Below are 24,666 nucleotides of genomic sequence, written 5' to 3' on the forward strand. Positions count from 1 at the left end.
CTTTCATGTGACCCATCTGCAAGAAACAGAGTTTCTTTGGCCAGTTAAACTCAGCAAAGGACAAAAAAATTCAAAAAGAAATTCACAACAAATGAAAATTTTAACAAAATCTTGCTACAATTCGGGATATTATTATCTTCAAAACCATTTCATTGTCTAAAAGACTAACCAGTACCCTATTTCAAACCTTAAATAGTCTCAATGCCTAATAAAGATCCATAAACTTGGAACATAATTTTTCGAAAATTTAAAATTAAATCTTATCAAAAAATTGCTAAAAACTCGAGTCGTTAAAATATTGATGGCCATACCATTAACTCTAGAAACTATGCAACGGCTTATTATCAAACACCGGAGTGGCCCTAGTGCCGGAAAAAAATTTTAAAAAAAATATTCAAAAAAAATTTGAAAAAAAATAATTTTTATAAAAATTGCTTGAATTCGTGATAATAAAATCCTGAAAAACATTCTATTAGATCTAGAAACTATTCAGTAGCCTACTATCAAAACCTAGAGGAGGTTCCTTGAGATGTAGCTGGGACTATTTTTTAGAGAGATGTAGCTGGGATTATTTTTTATGATCAGATTCGACTCTGCGACTTCTAGTTTTCTAGCCTTGTTAGTAATTAAATCATAAAAAAACTGAAAAGTGCAAAATTCAAAAGAAAAGATTTCCCAGTGAAAAAATTATTTAAAACCCTTTTTGTCTCAGGATTTCTCTCATGTAACCCATCTGCAAGACTTAAAAGGTTTCGTTGGTCAGTAATGACCATTAAACTCAGAAAAGGACAAAAATGATCAAAAAAGTTAAAAATTGCAAATTTTAACAAAATCTTGCTAAAATTCGAGATAATATCTTCAGAACCATTTCATTGTCTCAAGAGACCATCCGGTATCCCTATTGCAGGCCCTAAATAGTTTCATAAGCATCCATAAGTTTGGAACATGATAATACTTTTCCGAAAATTGGAAAAAATTAAATTTTATCAAAAAATTGCTAAAAATCGAAATAAAATAGTGATAACCCCTCCATTAACTCTAGAAAATATGCAGTAGCTTACTATCAAACATTGGAGGAGATCCCTGGGCCCCTGGTGGCAGAAAAAAATTAAAATTATTAAAAAATATTTAAAAAAACTTAAATAATTGCAAATACTTTTTGAAAAATTGCTTAAATTCGAGAAATTGAAATCTTGAGAAAAATTCCATTACATAAAGAAATTATGCAGCAACCTATTATCAAACCCTAGAGGAGGTTCCTTGACACCTAGGGCTGAAAAAACTAAATTTTTAATAAATTTGAAAAAAAATCTGAAAATTAGGATAAATTTGCGTGTTTTTGTTTGGAGTACCAAAACATATAGCTCTTAAAATGGTCATAAAATGTACTGTCTTGACATTTATCGACTTTAACAAGCCTCAATTTTAGAATGGTCCAACAACAAAAATTCGACAAATGACAAAAAAAACACGAAAAATTGCAACATTCTGGGCTCAAAAACACCTAAAAATGACCTTTTAACCCTAAACTACGGCCTTCCCAGTAGCTTTACCACACTAAGCACTTGAGGGACTACTAAACGCGGCCAAGGGCCTCTAATGAAACTTAATGCGCGCTGGGCACTACCTGTTTATCCCGTATTTAAGTCAAATGGGTCAGACGAAAAATTGGTCAAGCCAAAAACGACCAACAGGACTAATATGCTTGCTACAAATTTCGTTTGAGAGCAATTAATAATTATCAATTCATCTTTATGAAAACAAAATTAATAATTGCTAAAGATTTCCCAATTTTAATTTTCATTTCATCTGAAAACAGTGGCGGGGGAATTGCGAAAATAATTGAATCACGAAAAAATTTGTCTTTCTATGAGACTATAGAAGCTTTTTGAAGTCTTTGTTGCGATTACTTTACATTGCAAATACGTTATACTAATTGGCAGGTCATTTACTTTAAATTAAGGGTGTTAAGTTGCTAATAGGGTCTAAATTTTACAAAAGTACTTTTTAGCCACTACATCCATTTTTTGTTCAGAAAAGATGGTTATTAGGAAATCTTATTAGCAGGACATTTCTCTCTGCACGGCATGGTATGAGGTATAGAAGGAAGAGGTAAGGTAGGGGATCTTTTTAGTTGTTTTCGACAAAACTTCGCCGAGCCCTTTTGCTAACATTAAGTATCCATCAATGTTCCTCCTATAACAATTAAAATCGTTTTAAATCACAAGTGGTAAAGCCACAAATTTTTAAATAGTTTAATGAAAAACTGGTGGAAAGAAAGTGATTTAATTAAACCAACTTGTTAGGATCGTATTGGAAACAGTCCAGACATATTTTGAGAGTCTGTAGGAAGGCAGACTGGTGCTCCTCAGTGCCAGAAGAGTCCCACCAATGAGTCAGGATACTGTCACTACCACCAGCCCCACCTCCACTCACACTCCCGTTCCCACCACTGCTTCCATTAGTAGAAGAAGAGGAAGAGGAGGTGGTGCAATGCTTCAAAACGTGCAGGAAACAGAGGAGCAGATTGCGGATCTCCTGCACGTCCAAAGTGTCGAACCTATTCAATGACTAAAACTTCATTTCAACGGTTGAAAGACACACAGCCAAAACATGTACGTTTTTGCAATTGCGTTAATTATAAAAGGCACTTTCAGATAGATGTGCAACTCCTGCAACCAAACACAAATAATTCGGTCGATTGAACCACTCTTAAAACCTTCCACATGTTCCATTTAGTAGTAAACCATGTATTTCAAACATCTACAGAAGAAAACAATTCTCATCCAATTTATACACTCGCTAACAGAAGTAAACGATCAAATAGTTGAAAATTACATAGTAAACTCCCTGCTTTGTACTTTTACAACCTCAGTTTTAATATCATTTTCCAACTGCAGCTCATACTTTGAGCAGTTTGATTTCCTACCTCAAAAACTTTTCCTCAAAAACTTTTCCTACCTCAAAAACTGGCACAGTTAAGAGAGTTCTATAAAGTTTTTGTACCTTTCACACTGATATGAAACCACTACAATTCAGCTAACCCTGTTATTCAATTCAGTGAAACATGAAATATCAAAAGTATGAAAGTTTGGCTATCTTGAAATGCCAATTTCAAGATGTAATTCTCAACCTAATTTAATCTTTGACGCATTTAAACTTGATATATTCAGGTTATGTTAAAAACAACTTTATATCTCACCTCACAGTTGAGCTACTTGACTTTCTACTATTCGCGGCTTCGACTGATGAAGAAAAAGCGACTGAAGATGTCTTCTGCGACTGTTCACTGCCCCCTCCCGAAGCCATGAGTGCCAACTCCGAAATACTCTCAGTGGAAACTGATCTGGAGAGAGGTCTCTGACCAGAGCAGGAAGAATTCAATAGACTCAATCTGTTCACATTCTGCACCACAATTCCAAATAAGGGCACGAAGAGGGAGGTCACGATCGCTTGGTTTTGCTAAAGCGATACACAAATTATTTGCAGATTAAAGTACTTCTTAAAGAGAAAGACCTCTTTATCAGTCAATCGATTGTTTCTAACTAAATATTTTGAATATTATGGGAAAGTTTACAACAACACGAATGACAAAATATTACTTGCTTCTGCGTAAAATTGACGTAAATCCTTTTTCTTCATATCGCATTACCACAGATAATTTAGCTCGCAGGATTATCTCAAATACGCATATATGTTGCTTTTTAGGGATATTGAAGACATTAATAACACCAAAAGTGCCCTCTGTCCGTGGATCATTCATTCCGTCTTTAAAAAATTAAATCACTTCACACCCGCTGGCTTTTTAAATCACGCTAAATTTAAATCACGCTGGCTTTTGCCATAATAATGGATTGTATAGCCAAATGCAAGAAGAGACAAATCATTACAAGTCTCCGGTTTAAAAAAAAAACGTTTCTAAAAATGGCACCACCCAGTATGAAACTTAACTTCTAAGTCTAAATTTTTACTAAAAAAACACTGAATTCCGATCCACATCAACGAGTACAATTGATATTAGTCCGGCAGTGTAATTATTTAAATGGATTTATTATTTCCATATTATAACAGAAAACTTGAGTTAAATTTAAATTATGTCGCATATCTCACAATAAAAATTAATTAAGTTTATAAAGTCAACCCAACCAGTAAACAGTAGTTCTAATTCATTTTCCAAAATTAAAGTCACGCCATGTTGAACAAGTAACCTTCCACAAAAAAGGGTTCCTTTTGTAAGCTGAGGAGAAGAAAGTTCTAAGTTGCTTGGGGAAACTTTTTTGTCTTGTTTGATTTTAATTTCGCTGGGTAGTTCATTCCAATCTAGTATCGCTAATCTAACAAACGAGCTTTGCCTTTTGATAGAGAGAAATTTTTGGTCCCAGAACAATTTTTTTTGTCCTTATAGACTCATGAAGATTCCAGGTGATTAAAAGACGTCCCGATGTTGGTGAAAAAGCAGGTCGTAACTGTTTTTTTATTTTCCAAAAGTATTGTAATCTTTTTGTTTTTAAAAAGAGTTTTACGGGTAGTATATTCCGACTGCATTTAATATCTTGAACAGATTCAAATTTCTGTCTAAAAAGGTTGCCCGTAATGACCAATTAAGCTGTTTCTCAAGAGACATTATTAAAATTTTGCTCAATTATGTGAATGATAACCGCTGAGTAGTGCAAGTGACTTAATACTAGGGCATTTAGGACAAGTATCAATAGTTTTTGTGGAATTGATTTTCTAATAGCATAAATTGTTTTTATTCCTCGGGCCATTTTTCGTAAGATATGTTTCACTTCCTCTTGAAACGTTAAATTGCTGTCTATGTGAGCCCCTAAATATTTTACTTCAGGTTTCTCGTCTATTGGAATTGAATCTAAAATTATCTGTTCACTGAAATCTTTTCTTTTGCTCTTACCAAATATCATGAATTCAGTTTTAGAGGTATTAACTGTGAGGTAATGTTCATGAAAAAATCGAATAAGTTTGTTTGCATTTTGCTCTAACTTGATTTTGCTTTTGTCAATGGAGGTATCAAAAGTTAATATAACGGTATCGTCGGCATATTGTATGAGTTCAGTTTCATTGTCAACTCTTGTTGCCAGTCATTAATGTACAGATTAAATAGGAGCGGACCAAGTACTGTTCCTTGAGGTACACCTCTATGAAGCATTAGTTCATCTGATATGCAATCTTGTAGTACAACAGATTGGCGGCGGTTTGTAACGAAACTTCTTAATAGATTTTTTGAGTTCTCATCAAAACCTAAGTTGCCTAACTTGATATGCAAAATGTCATAATTGATAGAATCAAAAGCTTTTGATAGGTCAACAAATGCTGTTGTGACAAAATTGTTAATGTCAGTTTTGTTTCTGATAAATTCTGTGCAAAATAATAGGGAATCGATGGTAGAAAACTTTTTCCTAAAACCATATTGATTTTTACTTAGTAATTTGTTGGCGTGAAGGTACTGACAAATTTGATCCCTCAAGATGGTTTCAATGATCTTAGAAAGGCATGGGTTAATGGAAATTGGGCGATAGTTATTACGTTCCTCAGGGTCATCTTTCTTGTATAGTGGTACAACATCTGCTCGTTTAAGCTCATTGGGGAAGCAAGATAATTTGATGCAGTAGTTCACAAGGAAATTTAAATGAGGAACAATGACAGAGCTTGAGTCTTTAATAGCCCATGCAGGAATGTTTGATGGTCCAATCGGTTTATTTCTCCCCAGTGCCCTAATTGCGTCATGACAGTCTTTTTCCGTTACATAGTCAAAGCTAGAAGTTTTTTGTTTAGGATTGCCTGTCCCAGAAGTCTGTAGTGGATGCTGAGGGCCTTGGAATTTCCCAAGTGTAGAGAAACGATACTTCAACAGGTTAGCAATTTTTTTGTCTGGGTTACATAATCACCAAATACATTTCTCAAACTGTAGATTCTGGGTTTTGTTTTTTCAGAGTTTCTTACTTCATTTATCAGCATCCACTTTTTTCTGTCACTTTCTGCTGCTTCAATAAGATTTCTATGAAATCTGTTGAAATCGTTGTCATTAGAAATACTAAACTGGTTTTTTAGATCAAAGAAATTTTCATAGTCTTTATCATTCAAAAACCTATCTCGATCGACCATCAGTTGTTTTGATTTTCTAGTTAACCATTTGTCTGTTAATGTAAAAAAAATTTTGTCATTACGGATAAAACATTTTTTAAGTGGAGCGCTTTTCGAAAGTGCTGTCGTAAAATTTTCAGTGAAAACTTGTAGCATTGAATCCAAGTTGTTCTGAACATACATTTTTTGCCAGTTTTGTTGTTCTAGGCAGTGTTTAAAATCAAGTGCATTATAGTTCTTTTTATCGAAAATTTTTTTCTGTACTGGTACCTTTTTAGTTTCAACATGAAGCCCTAATAGACTTAGAGTAGCAAAGTGGTCACTTTTTATTATGCTATCACAAATTATAGTGTCGCTTATAGTTGAACAGTCAGTAATCATGTAATCAATAAGGCTTTTGGTATTGTTGCCTCGGTTTAAACGAGTAGGAATGGTTTGGTTCTTTATATGTAAATCATAAGGAAGTATTACTGTTTCAAGCCTAGATCTTTCCAAGGTATCTAAATAGTTAACGTTATAGTCGCCCAGAAGTATTATCTTTACGTTTTTCGTAATTGCATTATCAATGTTAATTGCAAGTTGGTCCAAAAAATCAGTGCTGTTTTGTTTATTGGGGTTATAAGTAACATTCACTAGTAAGGATGGACATGTTGGTATTTTCAATGAGACCCATACACCCTCAAAATTCCTCGTAAAAAGATTCAAATCATTTCGAATTTTCGGAGAAAAAACCTTTGGAACAAGCATCATAACTCCACCACCTTTTTTCGTTTTCATTCCGGCAGGCGAAATACGGTCAGATCTGAAACAACAGTATCTTTCTTTTTCAGGATTGAAAACGTTTATATCATCAAACTCACAAAGCCATGTTTCTGTGAAACAAAAAATGCAGTTAGGACCAAGATCGTGCACTAGCGTGCGTAGCTGTTCTTTCTTGCTAAGAATGCTTTGTACATTTAGATGATAAATTTTTATTTCCGACTCTCTTCTTAGAGTCATTTTGATAGACTCATTGTATGTTAAAACAGGTCCTGGGTTTGTTTCTATATCACCAGCCCTTAGGAGTAGCGTTAAGCTAATCAGAAAAAGAAATATAGTAATACTTTTACATCCTACAAATAAAAACCCTGTTTGTGGAAGGTACTTAAAAGCTTTTCCAAAGCCTTCGTCGAAAGTTTTTGTTTTGCTATGTAATGTAATTGCCACTGTTGACGCGGGAATTCTTGAGGCCAACAGTAGCAAAACTAAATAAAAACATTTTGATTGTTGGGTTGACGAAAAGAAGATGTTCAATGTCATTTATTTTGAACAATTGCAACAACAGTTCTCTAAATCATCAGTATTACAAATTATCGTTTTATGGGAATGCGGGTCTTTGATAGGACTGGGCATAATAGTTAGAAGCACCTTTATAGTTTAGTGCGGAGTATCTTTGATTCAAAGGCTGATAACTATTGTTATAAGTCGATAAATTATTTCTGTTTGGGGGTAGTTGTATGGTTTATTTCGATAATTAGAGCTGTAGGCGTTTTGAGGACTTTTATTAATTAGGCTTTTGTTTTGATAGAGTCCTTTGGGACAGATGCTACCATTAGATGTCAAAAGAAGATGAGAAAGCAGCCAGTTTTTGAGAAGAGGCACACCATGCTGGTAGTTTAAATGCACATTATGCTGGTAGTTTAACTTCTAAGTCTGACGAAGGCGATTTTAGCATACCTCAGTGGCGTATCTGGAATCGGCGGACAGCTTTGCCAACACGTCTCTGAGCAGTGCAATGGAGGCACTCCTCACTTTTGGAACATCCTGCAGATCCAAACTCACTTCTCCCAACAGGAGAGCAGAAGGGAAGTGCTGGGCGAACAATTCTTCACTCAGGGTGAACTCACGAGTGAAATCTAAATCAAAAAGAATTGCATAAGCGATCAAATCAGTGATTGAAGGTTAAATCGGGGCAAATTGAAAAAAAAAAACAGAGTAATGAATTATCAGAGAATCGCAAAAAAAGGACACCAACTCGCTAGAGCATTAATAAATATAAAAGAAGAACACAAAAAAACATGTTGCAAATAATCGGAATACGTCCAAGTTTGCGCGGAAGAAAACTGACCGACCAGAAGTTGGTAAAAGTATCTGCACGCTCTCAAAAGGAAGTGTCATCAACCCAAATTAAAATACTGAAGACCATATCGACTAAGTCAAAGGAAATCCACCTCGACTAAATCAAAATAAAATACAAACGTAAAATTTGCTCTTATATTCTGTTGCCAATGTCTCCAATATCAACAGCTACTCGGTGAACTCCATTAGAAAAATTATGATACCCAGCAAAAAAATAAAAAAAAATTAACATAGCCGGCAGATTGCCGCAAAATAGCCGCCGTTGACGCGGTAGACGCACATCGCGTTTGAAACAGAAAAAGAAAAAAGAAGAGATAGAAATTGCAAAAAAATTTTCCTAAGTTTCAAAAATTGTTCTAATTAAGTGTGCAGTTTCAGTTAGATTCCAAACCTATACTTACTTCAGCTTCTAAACTGAAGGCTATTAAGCTTAATACTAATATCAGCTAGCAATCGCTCTTATGAACTTTGATAACCTAATTCAAAATGACCGGGCATTATCGGTTTATCCCGTTTCTTTTGATTTTTTGACTGTATTCACCACTTTGAGTAATTGAATGCGTACAAGAATTAAAAATCCATTCAGTTCAAACTCAGTGAAGTAAGTCAGAAGTAAAAATTGAAAATCAAGACTTATGTAAAACGAAAAACGTGATCAAAAGGTAAAGCGAATTAAAAAACATAGCCGAAAGAATTATTTCTTCACCAAAACATAGCCGGAACTCGAAGCCATTCACCAAAAAAACTTGCTGTTAAAATAGCTAATATTTTCATGCTGAACAAAAAAAGTCTTAATTCAAAAAACAAGAATGTTTGTCAGAAAAACTAATAAGAAAAAAAAGGAAAATTCAATTCATTTTCTAAATAGTAGTATATGTACAAAAAACGTTGTTTCATGCAATGAGATTAAGTTATCCAACCACAGAAAATCAGCCAAGTCTTGATGAATTCAAAAACATTTCATTTTTGAAGAAAAGGAGAAACAATGAGCAAAAATTGTGTAAAATTTTCCAATATTTTGAAAATTGCATGGAGACAGTTTTGTAGCAAAAGAAACTTGCATCCTTTATAGTAGAGAGAGCCTACAGACGTAAGATTTTAATTTTATCTCCAATAAAAATAATAAAACGAAAAAGGGCCAAAAATCGCAAAACGACTAAAAATCAGCAAAATAGATGAAAAACCCTCGACTTTTAGTTTAAAAACAAATCGTTATAAAACAAATCAAATAGAAAACTGATATTTGCAAAATATTGCAAAATTTAAAAGAAAAGCTTCCAGATTTCGCAGTGAAAATGTTCAAAATTATTTTTTTCTGAGTAACCCATCTGCAAGACTTGAAAAACTTCGTTGGCCAGTAATGATAGTTAAACTCAGAAAAGGACCAAAACACTCAAAAATGAAACACTGGGCAATACTGGGGGCAACATTGGGGCGGGGGTGGGGCAATAGGGGGGGGGTCAACAGTGGGGTTGTCTTCAACCTCTAAGAACCGCCCTTCACACCATAAGTATAAGTATAAGTCTCCAAAACAGTTTGAGCTGAAACAGAGCTGAAAGGCTCTAAGAGCACTTAATGCTCGCTGGGCGCTACCTGTTCATCCCGTTTTTGACGACGAAAAGTCAAAAGCGTCAGTCGAAAAATCGGTCAAGCGAAAAATCGCATTAAAAAAAGACCGACAAGGCTAATATAATTGCTACAAACTTCGTTTGAGAGCAATTAAGAAAAAAAACTAAGAATAAGGCGTATATCATCATTTTTAACAACTGATAAAATCGTAGCTGATCAGAACTATAAGCCTCCGGAAAATGATAGACGGATACATGCTAGAATGCGGAGAATAAGGACAGAAACAAAAACAGACTAGTTCTTAATTTTTGAAAGTTAAAATTCAAATTCAAAAAAATGTGGAAAAAAATTAGGTTTTTCTATTAAACATACCACTTCAAAGCTATCCTACTGCATAGCTTATTATGAAGACACATAGTTAACCGATCTGAAACAGTACAATATTTAGCAATAATGTTGTCAAAAACATTTTCAATATTGCACATGAAAAAATATTATACAGATTATCAAATTCTGAACGCCACAAAATTATTCAATTATTAGCAAAGAACAAAGAATCTCTGACAGTGTACAAAAACACTTTTTCTAGTAATTTATTACAAAAAGCAAACAAAAACAGAAAAATTTGAAAAAAAAAATGCAAAAACCGGACCACCAAGTGCACAATTCTTAAAAACAAAAATACCTCACGTTAAAAAGAGTCATTTAATGCATGAAATATCAACGCTAAATTGCCATATGCACTATTTTTTGAAAAATTTGATACAAAAATCAGCCCTAAAATCCAAAAATGAAGAAGTTAATTTAAAAAAAAAAGCCAAAACGAATTTAAAAAATTGGGGCATATGTGCTAATTTAGAATTCAAAACGCATTCTTAGACTCTGAAAAACACTGTAGTATCAATTCCAGACGTTCACATAATAATACAGCTTCTACTTAAATTTATTTCTACAAAAAACAACTAAATCATAAGCGGAAAACTAGGCCAATTGGACAAAAAACGGCTAAAAATGGTTATCTATATGCGGTATTCTGAGAAAAAAACACTTCAAAGTCAAAAAGTCATTCACTGATTGAAGCGCATGATCAAAAAACTTCTCGCTTAAAAAAAGTTAATTCACTTGAATTGTACTCATTCGCTTTTAGGTCAAAACGCCGTCTGAACGAATAGTACTTCCGGTAAAAAAAACCTTAAGAAACCACAATACTCCTCTTCAAGTCGTAAAAACTTAGGTTGTAGCTAGCTTACGGCAGACTGCCCTCAGAGGGCGAGCAAAAACGCGGGAGATAAAAACGCATAAAAGTGGGGCTGGCGCCCTTGGACTTCACTATTATCTCCCGTTTTTTTCGACCAAAAGTCAAAATCGCTCAAGAGAGCCAAAGAATAATCTGAACGAGCGGTTAATTATTTTTGCGAGAATTTGTTATCAAATTTTGTTCGAGGACAATTAATTACGTAGTTCTGCTGCTTGACATTAGACAGGAGAGCGAAATTTGTCTTTAGTAATTCAGCGAGTCTGCGCATATAACGTGAAAGCAACAAATGTCGCTATTTGGGTAATGATATAAAATACTAAACAACATTCATCAAACGAACTACAAGAACAGCAAAACAATGTCAGAAAGTGAAAACTAGCAAAAACTCTTAATTTCTATTCTATCAACAGAAATTCAATTTTCCGCATAACAAGCAAAACTCTAGCTCAAAATTTTAAGTTCATCATTAAACTACATAAAAAACGAATAAAGACGGAACAAAAGTTACACGAATTCATCAAAAGGAATGGCAGATATTTTAACCCAGAACAATATTTTAACCCAGCACAAGTAAGCTGAGTACGTGAGATTAACCAAAACACCAAATTGCCTCAGAAAATTTTTCTCCAGCAATTACAAATGTCAACTTTGGTATCTAGCACATATTTTGAAATTAATGGACCGTAAATGGGCTGAGAAAACCACTCAGAAAAGCATCTGTTCAAGAAACTAAAAAAATTGGAAAAATCATTTAAATTGACGCATGTGAACAAAAAACCACAATTGCGAAACCGAATTTTTGTTCAAACACCGTTTTTTCACTATCATTGACCACCCCTTTTCCGCTTCACTTGATGTTTCAGCGGGACCAAGATCACATCGTTGAGAGGCTGAGAGCGGCTATTGCTTAGGAACAATTTGTAAACATAACCGACTAACATTTTCTAAATAGTAGTATATGTACAAAAAACGTTGTTTCATGCAATGAGAACAAGTTATCCAACCACAGAAAATCAGCCAAGTCTTGATGAATTCAAAAACATTTTATTTTTGAAGAAAAGGAGAAACAATGAGCAAAAATTCTGTAAAATTTTCCAATATTTTGAAAACTGCATGGAGACAGTTTTGTAGCAAAAGAAACTTGCATCCTTTATAGTAGAGAGAGCCTACAGACGTAAGATTTTAATTCAATCTCCAATAAAAATAATAAAACAAAAATGGGCCAAAAATTGCAAAACGACTAAAAATCAGTAAACTAGTTGAAAAATCCTCGAATCAATCAACAAAAAAAACAAATGAAACGGAATCTAATTGAAAGGAAAAAAATTGTTTGAAATCAAACTAAGACCTCAATAATATTCGCAGAAAATTATTATCAGTCAAAATGTTTAACGGGCATTTCAAGCAAATTATCAGCGCCGCACTGCCAAATGCAATCAATTGCAAACAAAAACATAACCGACTAGCGTCGGGCGAATTGCTCTCAAACGACCGGCGAGCGGTTGGCTTCGTCAGTAGGTAGCCACGGTTTATTGAAGCTAGCGCTAGCTTGATTCCACTCTTCAACTTTTAGTTTTCTAGCTTTGTTAGTAAACAAATCAAACAGAAAACTGACATTTTAAAAATTTGCAAAATATTGCAAAATTTAAAAGAAAAGCTTCCAGATTTTGCAGTGAAAATGTTCAAAACCATTTTTTCTCTCCTGAGTTATGTCAAGTAACCCATCTGCAAGACTTGAAAAACTTGGCCAACAAACATTTTTCAGTAACTCATTATCAAACCCTAACGGAGATTTTCTGTTAGGTTGAAAAACCTGAATAAATGACAATGATGACAAATAAACTGACAATAGCGCTAATAAACTGACAATAAATTTAAAAATTTTCAAAAAAGATTGCTGAAATTCGAAAAAAAAACAAATGCTGAAATTCGTGGTGTTGAAATCTGGAAAAACAATTCATTACATTTAGAAAATTTACAGTACCTACTTTTCAACCCTAAAGAAGGTTTCTCAAGTATTGAGGCTAGAGAAACCTAAAAACCAACAAAAACCTGAAAATAATGCAAGTTTTATAAAAAGATAAAATTTGGCAAATTAAAAAACTGAAAACTATTCCACGGCATATAAAATTGTTTCAATAACTCATTATCAGACCCTTAAGGACGTTTTCTGGCCCCTGAGTCCGGAGAAAATTGGATAATAAAATATAAATGTCAAAAAAATTGGAAAAATTAGCACGTTTTGTCAAAAAAAGGCTAAAATTCGTAATGTTAAAATGTTGAAACCATTCCACTACCACTAGAAACTATGCAGTAACCTAATATAAAACCCTAGAGTAGGTTTTTTGACACCTAGGGCTGAAAAAACACAAAAATTGTCAAAATTTTTCAAAAAACGTGAAAAAAATTTGTGAAAATTAGTATAAAATTGCGTGTTTTTAGCGATCGGTTGTTCGTCAGTAGCCACGGGAGGCGGGGGGGATACACCGGGAGTCTGATGCGGAGGGGGTGGGCAACAGTGGGGGTGGGGCAATAGGGGGGGGGTCAACAGTAGGGGTGTCGTCAACCTCTAAGAACCGCCCTTCACAACATAAGTATAAGTCTCCAAAACAGTTTGAGCTGAAACAGAGCTGAAAGGCTCTAAGAGTACTTGATGCCTACTGGGCGCTACCTGTTTATCCCGTTTTTGAGGACGAAAAGTCAAAAGCGTCAGACGAAAAATCGCATAAAAAAGACCGACAGGACTAATATAATTGCTACAAACTTCGTTTGAGAGCAATTAAAAATCTCAAATATTCAATTATACAAAAAGATATAGAATAATTGTTTCCTAAGACTCAAATTGTTCAGTCTACTGCTTCGAGATATCATTTACCTGCAAACAGTTATTTTAAAGTGGAAAAATTGCAAATGATATCTGAATCATTGCTCTAAGATTCAGAATGAAATTTTTTCATTAATAAAAAAATTATAAAAAAAACTATAATTTCAAAAAAATCTACGGAAATTCTTTCTTCCAAATTCCTGGCATAAATTTGCTTCATACGATGTCCGTTGAACAGGGCAACGAGACAAAACTGAGTGCATTTTGTACGTTTATCACAATGTCAAATTCATGAGCAGTAATCAATGCATTAGATTATTCTACTAAGATAATCGGATTTTCAATTGAGGAAGCAATAAAAACGGAAGCACATTAATTGGACGAATTGCTTTCAAGCAATTGGCGAAGGGTTCGCCGGAAGAAGCGAGTTTGAGTTCTGGGAGGCTTGACTCACTGTAAGAGGAAGCCGGGGAATAGGGGGCATTTGGCCCAAGCCTGCAAAACGAAAAACTCAATACCAAAATCTAAACATACCCGGCAGATTGCCGGAAAATAGCCGCCGTTGATTCCAATAAGCATGATTGGGATTGAACGAATAGAATATATTGAAAAAAAAAGATTTTTGTACAAAAAAATTTTTTAACTCCGATTTATTTTGATGGCATTTCGTAGTTGAACATACTTCTGTTTCTTAGAGAGAGGCTACAGGGGCTACTATCAACACCAATAAGCATTAGAGGTGGTAACTAAGACTTATAGGAACGACGTTCAAATAGCGGGCATCTAAAATTGGGCTTTATGGGTTTATCCCGTTTCTATTTCTGACTGCAATTTTTTATACCGACTGTGTTCATTATGAATTGCTTTGCTGAGCAACTGATGTTCAAAATCACTTTTAGCAGAATGAGAGAAGAGAGAAACTAGCCTAGAGAAGTCAAAAAGATTTCACGCAAAATGTCGAAAAAGCGGCAAAATGGTAAAGCGAAAAAAAGTTTGACGAAGTAAAAAAAAATACGAGCGCAATAATAGCCGGCTGAGAAGATGAGGGCGGCTATTAACAATATCAAAATTCTAAATTGCCCTTCACGCCCTTATTAGCAGCTCAGTGAACCCTATACTTGTAGCCTACTTCAGCTCCATGAGCTGCGCGGCCACTTGATTCCCTCGGGCGTAACCAGTTTATCTCGTTCAAAATGGAAAGTCAATTGAAAACGCTTAAGCGAACAAAGGAATCTTTAGAAGCAGTCTAGCAGAATTTTCTCAGAAAAAAGACACATTTACAATGCTTACTTCAAACGTTGTTGGACAGCAATTGATAAAGAATTTGTTTCGTCAACAGTTCCGTGGAATCTGTACTTAGAGGCCAGCAACGCTATATGAGTACTACACAATTTAATGTCATTGGTCTTACATGCAGAACTCGTTTCTCTCAAATTGGTCTGAATAAAATGGTTACAAAATCGGCACAAAATACTGACAACAAATTTCAGAAAAATGCTAGCATGACTAAAATAACTAAACACACCCGGCAGATTGCCGGAAAATAGCCGCCGTTGATTCCAATAAGCATGATTGGGATTGAAAGAATAGATATTGAAAAAAAAAGATTTTTGTACAAAAACATTTTTTAAGTCCGATTTATTTTGATGGCATTTTGTAGTTGAACATACCTCTGTTTCTTAGAGAGAGGCTACAGGGGCCACTATCAACACCAATAAGCATAAGAGATGGTAACTAAGACTTATAGGGAGGACGTTCAAATAGCGGGCATCTAAAATTGGGCTTTATGGGTTTATCCCGTTTCTATTTCTGACTTCAATTTTTTATACTGACTCTGTTCATTTTGAATTGCTTTGCTGAGCAACTGATGTTCAAATTCACTTTTTGCAGAATGAGAGAAGAGAGAAACTAGCCTACAGAAGTCAAAAAGATTTCAAGCAAAATGTCGAAAAAGCGGCAAAATGGTAAAGCGAAAAAAAGTTCGACGAAGTAAAAAAAACATAGCCGGAAGAATTCCGGAAACGACTCGAAGTGAAAATCTATTTAACCGCCATCCAACTACTCATCAGAAAAAACTTGCCTCCACTAATTTATGATTTTCTCAAAACCAAACCATAAAACAAAAAGTAAAAACAAAAAATCAAATCTGTTAACATATAATAAAAAAATCTGATCAAATTTTGTCATAAATTGAGATCCCGAAATAACTCTCTCTGCCAAAATTACTTCATCAAAACAACTAGTACTTACTAAAACCATTTAAGTGAATGTTTTGAAAATACTTGAGGCCAAATTATGAAAAAAGGCTCTCAAAAACAACTTGCACTAAAAAACTTGAAGAAGTTAGTAAATTTCTTAAAATTACAAAAGCATATAAATCCCAAGAAAGATTCTTTTCAGCCAATAGGGCATCCAGATGTTCGCAAAACAATAGACAAGCCATAATAGCCTAAGAAACTTTTCTCAAAAAACAGAAAAAAAAACCAAAAAATTGCAAAGAAAAAAATAGTTCCAAAAAAAAATAGTTCCAATTTTAGCAATTTTTTGTCATATTTCTCAACAAAATGATTCAAATCCAAAATTGCCCATACCTATTAATAAACAACTAAAACAACTATTATGAACCCTAAACCTCCACAAATGCCATAAAACATTCAGGAATAGAAACGGCATTCAAAAACAAATTCAACAAAAAAACTATAAAAACGAAATGAGTTTTTTTTTATTAGTACAAGGAAACATGAAGCCGAAAAAAGTTCCTTTGCAATTAGAGCAATGAAAAACTCGCACAAAACGATGGGCAAGTTATAATAGGGTGGTTAAGACACTTGCGTAAGATTTAAAAAAGAAACTGCAAAAAATGAGAAAAATGGTTTAAAACTTCTCCATTTTTCGGTCATTTTTCCTTAGAAAAAAATGATTTATACCAATAAAACTTTAGTCAATTGGTATCCTACAATTCCTTAACTAACAAGCTCATATTCAAATCCAACTTAAAGCAGTAAAACAAAAAAAAACAGGTAAAAGTTCATTAAATTTCGTCTAAAAATCAGCAAAACTGATCAAAAACCTCCAAATTAGCATTAAAAATCAAATTAACTACTTGACACCTTCAATTCCTATCAAAACTAACCTAAAACTAATACAATATCATAATCAAGTCTCGTAACCATCAAAATTTGCAAAAAAAACTGCTTTTAAAAGCCGCACGTGAACAAAAAAAAATTTGCTCGCTTAGAAAAAATTTTTTCACACATCAATTTCCCGCTCTCTCAAAAACAGCTGAATGAACAAAACCCACTCCCTTTTCGCTTGACTCTTCAGATTTTTTCAGCGCCATAATCACTCCAAATTTTTTTACGCGTTTGATTTCCCGCTCCAAAAATCACTCCAATAAAATTGATTAAAAAAAAGTAGAGATTAAGAAAAGTTAGTAATATCTGTCATTGAAAAGTGCTCTAAATACATTCCATTAAAACCTCTAGAAAAGTTCCTATCAAAAGCTAGAATACTAAAAAGTTGCAAAAAGCAGTAACAGAAGATTTCAGCAAAAATTCAAAAAAAAATCACAAAAATTCGCGGAAATCTTCATAAAAATTACACAATTATCTTTAATAAAATGACTCAAAACTGAAATCAAAATCATAAACAAGCATCAAAAACAACTAAATTGGTCTAGAGGCATCCCCAAACGCTATAAAAACTTAGAAACTACTGCTATAAAAACTAGAAGAACACAAAGAGCATATAAAAAAAACTTGAAAGAAATCTTAGAAAAAATAAGCTTTTTGATTTCACAAGAGCACATAGAGCCAAAAAACGTTAAATGTAGCAAAAAGAAAACTGAGAAACTTCCAAAACAATAGGAAAACCAAATAGGCTAAGAAACTTAAGTTTAGAAAAAAGCGAAAAACAGCAAAAAATCAAGAAGAATAATTAAAAATGTTTCAGTTTATTGTCATTTTTCTTAACAAAAAAAACGTTTAAAACCTAAGAAAATGTAATCACTTGGTATCTAAAGACTCAGTAACTAACATGCGTCTATTCAAAGCCCATACAAAGCAATATAACAAGACAAAACGCAAAAAAAATGCTAAAATTCGCCTAAAATTCAGCAAAATAGCTGAAAAACCAGTAAAATGGTATAAAATTCTTATTAATGACCAAAAACCTACCAACCACTATTAAAGCAACGTTAAAAATCACACAATATCATAATAAGACTTCTAAACCAAAAAAATTAACAAAAAAACGGTTTTAAAAAACCGCACGTGAACACAAAATTTCGCTCGCTTACAGAAATTTTTTTTCACACCTCAATTTCTCGCTCTCTCGAAAACAGCGGAATGAACAACAAACCACTCCCTTTTCGCTCCCCTCTTCACTTTTGTTCAGCACCCAAACCACTAAAATTTTTCACGCGTTTCATTTCCTGCTCCAAAATTCACTCCAACTAAAGTGATTAAAAAAAAGGACTTCTCCAATACTCCTCTTCGAGTCGTAAAAAATAGGAGCGCAATAATAGCCGGCTGAGAAGATGAGGGCGGCTATTAATTAAAAAGAATGCAGAAATCAGGCTTAATCGGCTATTCCCAATACGAGAAACGACTAAACTACGAGAAACAAGTCAAAATATTAAACGAATTTAAAATGAGCAAATTTAAAATGGAAAAATTTTTAATTGTGCAACATAGGACGCTAATTTTCTTAAACGAATTTCTTCAAATAAACAGTCCAAATTTTGGTATCATCCGCCAAGTGAAGAAAGAACCCTTAAAAACCAATTAAGGTTGTGAAAACCAAAACGACCACAATAACTGCATTTAAGTTCGCTTTGAGCAAATAAACATTTCAAGCAAAGGTTCTGAAGCGAGATCCCGCGTCTGCCCACAAATTAAGGGATTGCTTCCTTGCCATGCACCGGGGTACCATACAAACAACACGCTTCTGATTAAACATCGGGGAAAAATATCAAAATAGACTTTAGATTCATTCGATAGAATAATTACCGCTGTCGAATTGTCGAGCTTTTAAAATGCTAACTTTTACGTATCAAGTCATTGACCAATTGGAACAATGTGGCTGAAAGACTCTTAATAGCGGGAGCAAAAAACTCTGTTCTATTGCCATAACTATCTTATAGTTATATCCTACAGTTAACTGGCATAAGTTTATGTAAATAGTGAATCCAAACAAATCTAGATAATCACTCCATTATTTCTGACCAGCAATTAGGGAATTTTGTATCTACTCGGGGAGAAACGGGAACTGTAAGGGTCAAGGCAGGAAACATTCCCTTATAATCCACAAAATTGTTCGCTCTGCAGAATAGCAAATTAGCCATAAGCCAATAGAAGAAGCTTACCATCGTCAGAAGTGAATTGAGGATTGAACCCAAACAATTCAAAAATGACATTTGCTAAAATATGATAAGCTCGTCTCAGTTTTACATGCCATGCTCCCTGACAAGTCTCAGAATTTCAGCGGTACCTTCATTATATTCTCATAACATTCATTGGTATAACAGTCATTCCTGCATTTCATAGTACCCTAAATAAGACAGCATTTCATTTATAATCGCTTGATGCCTAGTGTGATAATGAAACTACTTCTGAGACTTCGCTTATTGTTGAGGTTATTGTAAATAATCGTAACACACGGCCAACTAGCAAATCAATTAATATAACATAACCGACTAGCGTCGGGTGAATTGCTCTCAAACGACCGGCGAGCGGTAGGCTCCGTCAGTAGCTAGCCACGGGGGGGGGGGGGGGGGGGGGGGGGTGCACCGGGGGGTTGCAACAGTGTGGGGGGGTCTAAGAACCGCCCTTCGCACCATAAGCATAAGTCTCCAAAACAGATTCTGTGAATCGCATACTTGAAGACTAGCGAGCTGAAAGGCTCTAAGAGAACTTAATGCCCGCTGGGCGCTACCTGTTTATCCCGTTTTTGAGGACGAACAGTCAAATGCGTCAAATTGGTCAAGCGAAAAATCGCATTAAGAGAAGACCGACAGGACTAATATACTTGCTACAAACTTCGTTTGAGAGCAATTAATCAGCAATGCATAAAGCATCTGTGTTCAGACCATCTCCAATTTCCGATTTGGTTCAAATAAACACGCAGTAAAATTACTCGACTCAGTAAGGAAAATCTATTTTGCAACCTTAATACATCGGATGGGATAGAGAATTTAAAATCCAATCTCTCTTACGTTTTGCTTTCACCATTTTTTATTAAACATAAAAAGAAAGATTTCAGCAAATATGACCACACAAAGAAACTAATATTTTTACTATTTTGTACAGGACACCGGGTGATATAAGATTAACCATTATAAGGTATTTTTTAAAAATTGTTTGCTAGAAAAGTCAACCCAGACCTGGGCACGGTTCGTTATGTAATTGTGCTCCAATGTTTCCCTTAAACACTGACAACACAATTCCTCACCTTTAGACCAAATAGTTCCAAAGGTAGACTTCTTTGCAAACACTGGCATGCAAAGAGCGACAAAATGTTCGTGACTGGACATAATCTGCAGAAACTCAATTCTCAGCTTCACAACTCCTTTTCCATCAGCCAAATTCAAATGTCCAAATATCATCCAGTAGCTTTTGATCAGATTGAACACCTTTCCTCGATCCATCAGCGAGAGTAGATTTTTCAGGAAGAAGGCTAAACTCCTATTGGCTATTAGGGTCTCTTTGAAGTTTGTGCTGTTCCGGTCCAGAATCTGTTGCGACAGTGAAGTCACCATTTGAGAGAGGGTATCGTGGTAAAGTTCTGTGAACCAAACACCTCTGGGAATCTGAAACAAAGTCGGCACCTTATCCAGCTGTCAATATCTCCTCCTCCACCCTCTATAATTTATTTTTTCTAATTATTATAATGGTGCATGCTAAAATGCTGTAGTCATACAGTGATGTGGTTGCATATTAAATTACAAATTTTGATGCATAAGAAAACTCACCTGAGAATCACTTGCATTCTCACATTGAGTTGCAACTGCAGCAATCCAAATGTTTTATTTTCAAAAACAAAATGAAAAAATCCCATGACTGTAATTTTTTTAAAACATACCCGGCAGATTGCCGGCAAATAGCCGCCGTTGATTCCAATAAGCATGATTGGGATTGAACGAATAGAATATATTGAAAAAAAAAGATTTTTGTACAAAAATATTTTTTAAGTTCGATTTATTTTGATGGCATTTCGTAGTTGAACATACTTCTGTTTCTTAGAGAGACGCTACAGGGGCTACTATCAACACCAATAAGCATTAGAGGTGGTAACTAAGACTTATAGGAACGACGTTCAAATAGCGGGCATCTAAAATTGGGCTTTATGGGTTTATCCCGTTTCTACTTCTGACTTCAATTTTTTATACTGACTCTCTTCATTTTGAATTGCTCTGCTGAGCAACTGATATTCAAATTCACTTTTAGCAGAATGAGAGAAGAGAGAAACTAGCCTAGAGAAGTCAAAAAGATTTCACGCAAAATGTCGAAAAAGCGGCAAAATGGTAAAGCGAAAAAAAGTTTGACGAAGTAAAAAAAAATACGAGCGCAATAATAGCCGGCTGAGAAGATGAGGGCGGCTATTAATAACAAATTTTCGGACTTTGATCAAGAAAACTACATTTAAAGAGAAAAAAGAGAGAACAGATTTAAAGAGAGAAGAATAAATAGCTATTACAAAGTGAAAAAAATGAGAAGCGTCACCAGCTATGAACTCCTCAAAAAACGAAAAAGCAAGCAACATGTCAACTTCACAGAAATATTTGAAAATTAGGCGTCAGTGATAAAAACCAACTTGGTACTATTAAACAAAAAGTGTAATGGCAGAAATATCTGGGTAGTTAGCACCGGGTAACGCAGAAGAAACCGTCAGAATAGTAGAAAAAGGAATATTCCAGCTGTGTACGAAAGAGAGAAAAGCAAAATTGAAGAAATAAAGAGAAAAAGAAAAAAGACAAAGGAGGAAATAAAATAAATTAATAACCGCCAGATTGCCGTAAAATAGCCACCGTTGATTCCCATTACTCGTTAATTAAGATTGGGATTGAAACAAGAGAAAAAACAAGTGAAAAAATAATTTTTGTACAAACAATTTTAAAGTGCAAACTATTTTGATGTCATTTTGGAGCTGAACGTACCCCTGTTTCTTAGTGAGACCACACAGGGCTATTATCAATACCAATAAGCAATAGACATGGTAACTAAGAACAAAGTTCGAGTAACGGGCATCTAAAGTTGCGCTTTATGGGTTTAGCCCGTTTCTATTTCTGATTTCGTTTTTTGATACTCTCTGTTCATTTTGAATTTCTTTGCTGAGCAACTGCTGTCTAAAAACACTTAGCAGAATGAGTGACACTAGCCTAGAGAAGTCCAAAAGAATTTCACACAAAATGTTGAACAAGCTGTGAACTAAGGTACAGCGAAAAACTTTTATTTGACGAAGTAAAAAAATTAGGAGCGCTATAGTAGACGGCTGAGAAGGTGAGGCGGCTATTAAAAACAAATAAATAAAACATAGCCGGCAGATTGCCGAAAACTAGCCGCAATGGACACTTGTGGCCTTCTATGGAATTGAAACAACTAAAGAAATAAGATAGACAGATTGACCACTAGTCCTTTAAAAGACCACTAGACTTTTTGGGTTATATTCGGATTGTCAATTTTATGAGACACATACGCTCTATTAGGAAAAAGCCCTAATAGGGCTTTCTCAAAATTAACATTCCAAATCAAAAACTCAAGACTCTTATACTCAAGAATTAGGACATATACCTTTGGCACTACTTAGATGCACACTATATGATCTAGTAAATGCCCATAAAATTTAAAGTTCCATAAGTGAGTTCAGAAGTCATTTTTTGAGGGTAAGTCACGCAACTGACCTAAAAGGAGAAAAAATGATTTCCCACACACAAATTTATTTGCAAAGCAGTAGAAGTCACTGAAATTGAAGAATCATCGATGGAGACGACGAATTAAAAAACCACGATCTCCCCAATAATAGCTGCTATCACTTCGCGGCTTTTAAATAAATAAATAAATAAATAAATAAATAAATAAAAAAAATAAATAAATAAATAAAGGAAAGGAAAGGAAGAGAAAGGAAAGGAAAGAAAGATAAATAAAGAAAGAAAAGAAAGAAAAAAAAAGAAAAAAAGAAAGAAAGAAAAGAAAGAAAATAAAGAAAGAAAGAAAGAAAGAACATAGCCGGCAGATTGCCGGAATAGCTGCGAAAGAATAGACCTGCGTGCCATATAATAGAAATAGATACAGATCTAAATTGAAAAAAAAATCGACGCCGCTCAAAAAACTAGGCTAAAAAACATTCAGCGATGAATTAATAAAGCTTGTTAAAATTCATTCCACAGAATCCTCTTATTAGGGACCTTTACTGCACATATGAGTTCCTTTGACCTTAAACAAATTCAAATTAAACTTAAGTTTTAAAGTGCAAAAGTCATTTTATTGAGTGAGGTAAGTCACGTATGATCAAAATTTAATCACGCAAATAATCTAAAAACTTTTGCTAAAGCGAGTGAGAAATGACGTCACGCGCGCAAATGCCGTTAGTGAGAGGAAGAAGTCATTCAGAAAATTTGACTTTTTCAGCTTTGCTGTGTGAACAAATGTAAAACGAAAAAAGAGCGTCAGACGACGAAACAAAAAAAACCAAGAGCACCGCAATATAGCTACGCTCAGCTTACAGCTTCGCAGCTATAAAAAAAGAAAGAAAAAAGGACATCTCTGGCAGAGCAGACGATTATGTCTTGGTCGATGGTTGGTATGAATTGCAATGAAGCTAGCGATACATTCTTCCATAATAAAAAAATATCAACACAATGAGGGAATAGCAGCGAAATAGATTTGTGTGCCGTAAATTACGGAGAGTCAAAGAAATGATTTGAAAAAAGTTATCGGGGCCGTTCAAAAAACTTACCAATTAAATTAAACGGGGGTGTATTACTGAGAACATTTTCGTGCTCAAAAAGTTTTGACAAAGAGGAGGCTCGAAGTTCATGTGGTTCAACACTAGCAAAAAGCGTCATTTCGGAAACGTTCTGAAGATAATTACTTTAATAGAGTAGCCCAATTCAATAATTCTTTGTCTCAACTTAACAGTTTTGCTAACTATTCACCACACAAAAATCCATGTCAGTTTCGAAGAGAAGTGAAGAACTTTTTGGAAGGGGAGGCATTGAAAAGATTCAAATATAAAAGTTACCCTTCAGGATGGAAAGTTTTCAAGAAAGTTTAATTATTGAAACTTGATTTCACCCCTAATCTGGGGACTACCAAGCTGGTTGTAACCATGTTTGGTTGAATTTAATATTATTATTATTATAGATCGCTGGATGGGCACGAACATTAAAAGATTTTTGGTATATCAGATCTTCTTAAATCTTTAGCAAATATCGGAGGGTTTGTAAAGTTTCTACGACCACAGATCTGAAAAAAACGCTTTCGAAAACCAATTATCATGAGTAATTACAATGAAGTTTATACCCAGGGCAGCTAACACATTATTTCAAAATTTGGTGTCAGTGCTAAAAATTAATGTGAGGATGTCATGACAAAAACGCAACAGAAGGTGTCATGACAAAAACATCCGTGTAGATGACACCTGGTACGAGGACGAAACAGTCAGAATTAAGGGAAAAAGCATACTCCAGCTGTGTAAGAAAGAAAAAAATACAGAAAGAAAAGAAAGAAAAGGGATATCTCGGATAGAACAGACGATCAGTCCTGCTCAATGGTTGGTTAGATTTGCAATAAAGCTAGAT

The 24,666-nt window shown here is 34.5% G+C and overlaps 1 protein-coding gene across 4 annotated transcripts in view; it reads right to left on the reverse strand.

Moving 5' to 3' along the window:
* LOC142337411 (dedicator of cytokinesis protein 11-like) overlaps positions 1-24,666 on the reverse strand; it is a 320,003-nt gene that overhangs the window by 88,043 nt on the left and 207,294 nt on the right. For all 4 annotated transcript variants that reach the window (XM_075386591.1, XM_075386592.1, XM_075386590.1 and 1 more), the window contains 4 exons: positions 20,319-20,676; positions 7,816-7,994; positions 3,203-3,462; positions 2,300-2,560 (listed from right to left, as the gene is read on the reverse strand). In XM_075386591.1, coding sequence (XP_075242706.1) covers positions 2,300-2,560; positions 3,203-3,462; positions 7,816-7,994; positions 20,319-20,676 — 1,058 coding nt within the window. The remainder of the gene's footprint in view (positions 1-2,299; positions 2,561-3,202; positions 3,463-7,815; positions 7,995-20,318; positions 20,677-24,666) is intronic.

The sequence above is a fragment of the Convolutriloba macropyga genome, chromosome 4 (genome assembly GCF_964194025.1).
Source record: "Convolutriloba macropyga chromosome 4, txConMacr16.3, whole genome shotgun sequence".
In the NCBI taxonomy this organism is placed as follows: domain Eukaryota; kingdom Metazoa; phylum Xenacoelomorpha; order Acoela; family Convolutidae; genus Convolutriloba; species Convolutriloba macropyga.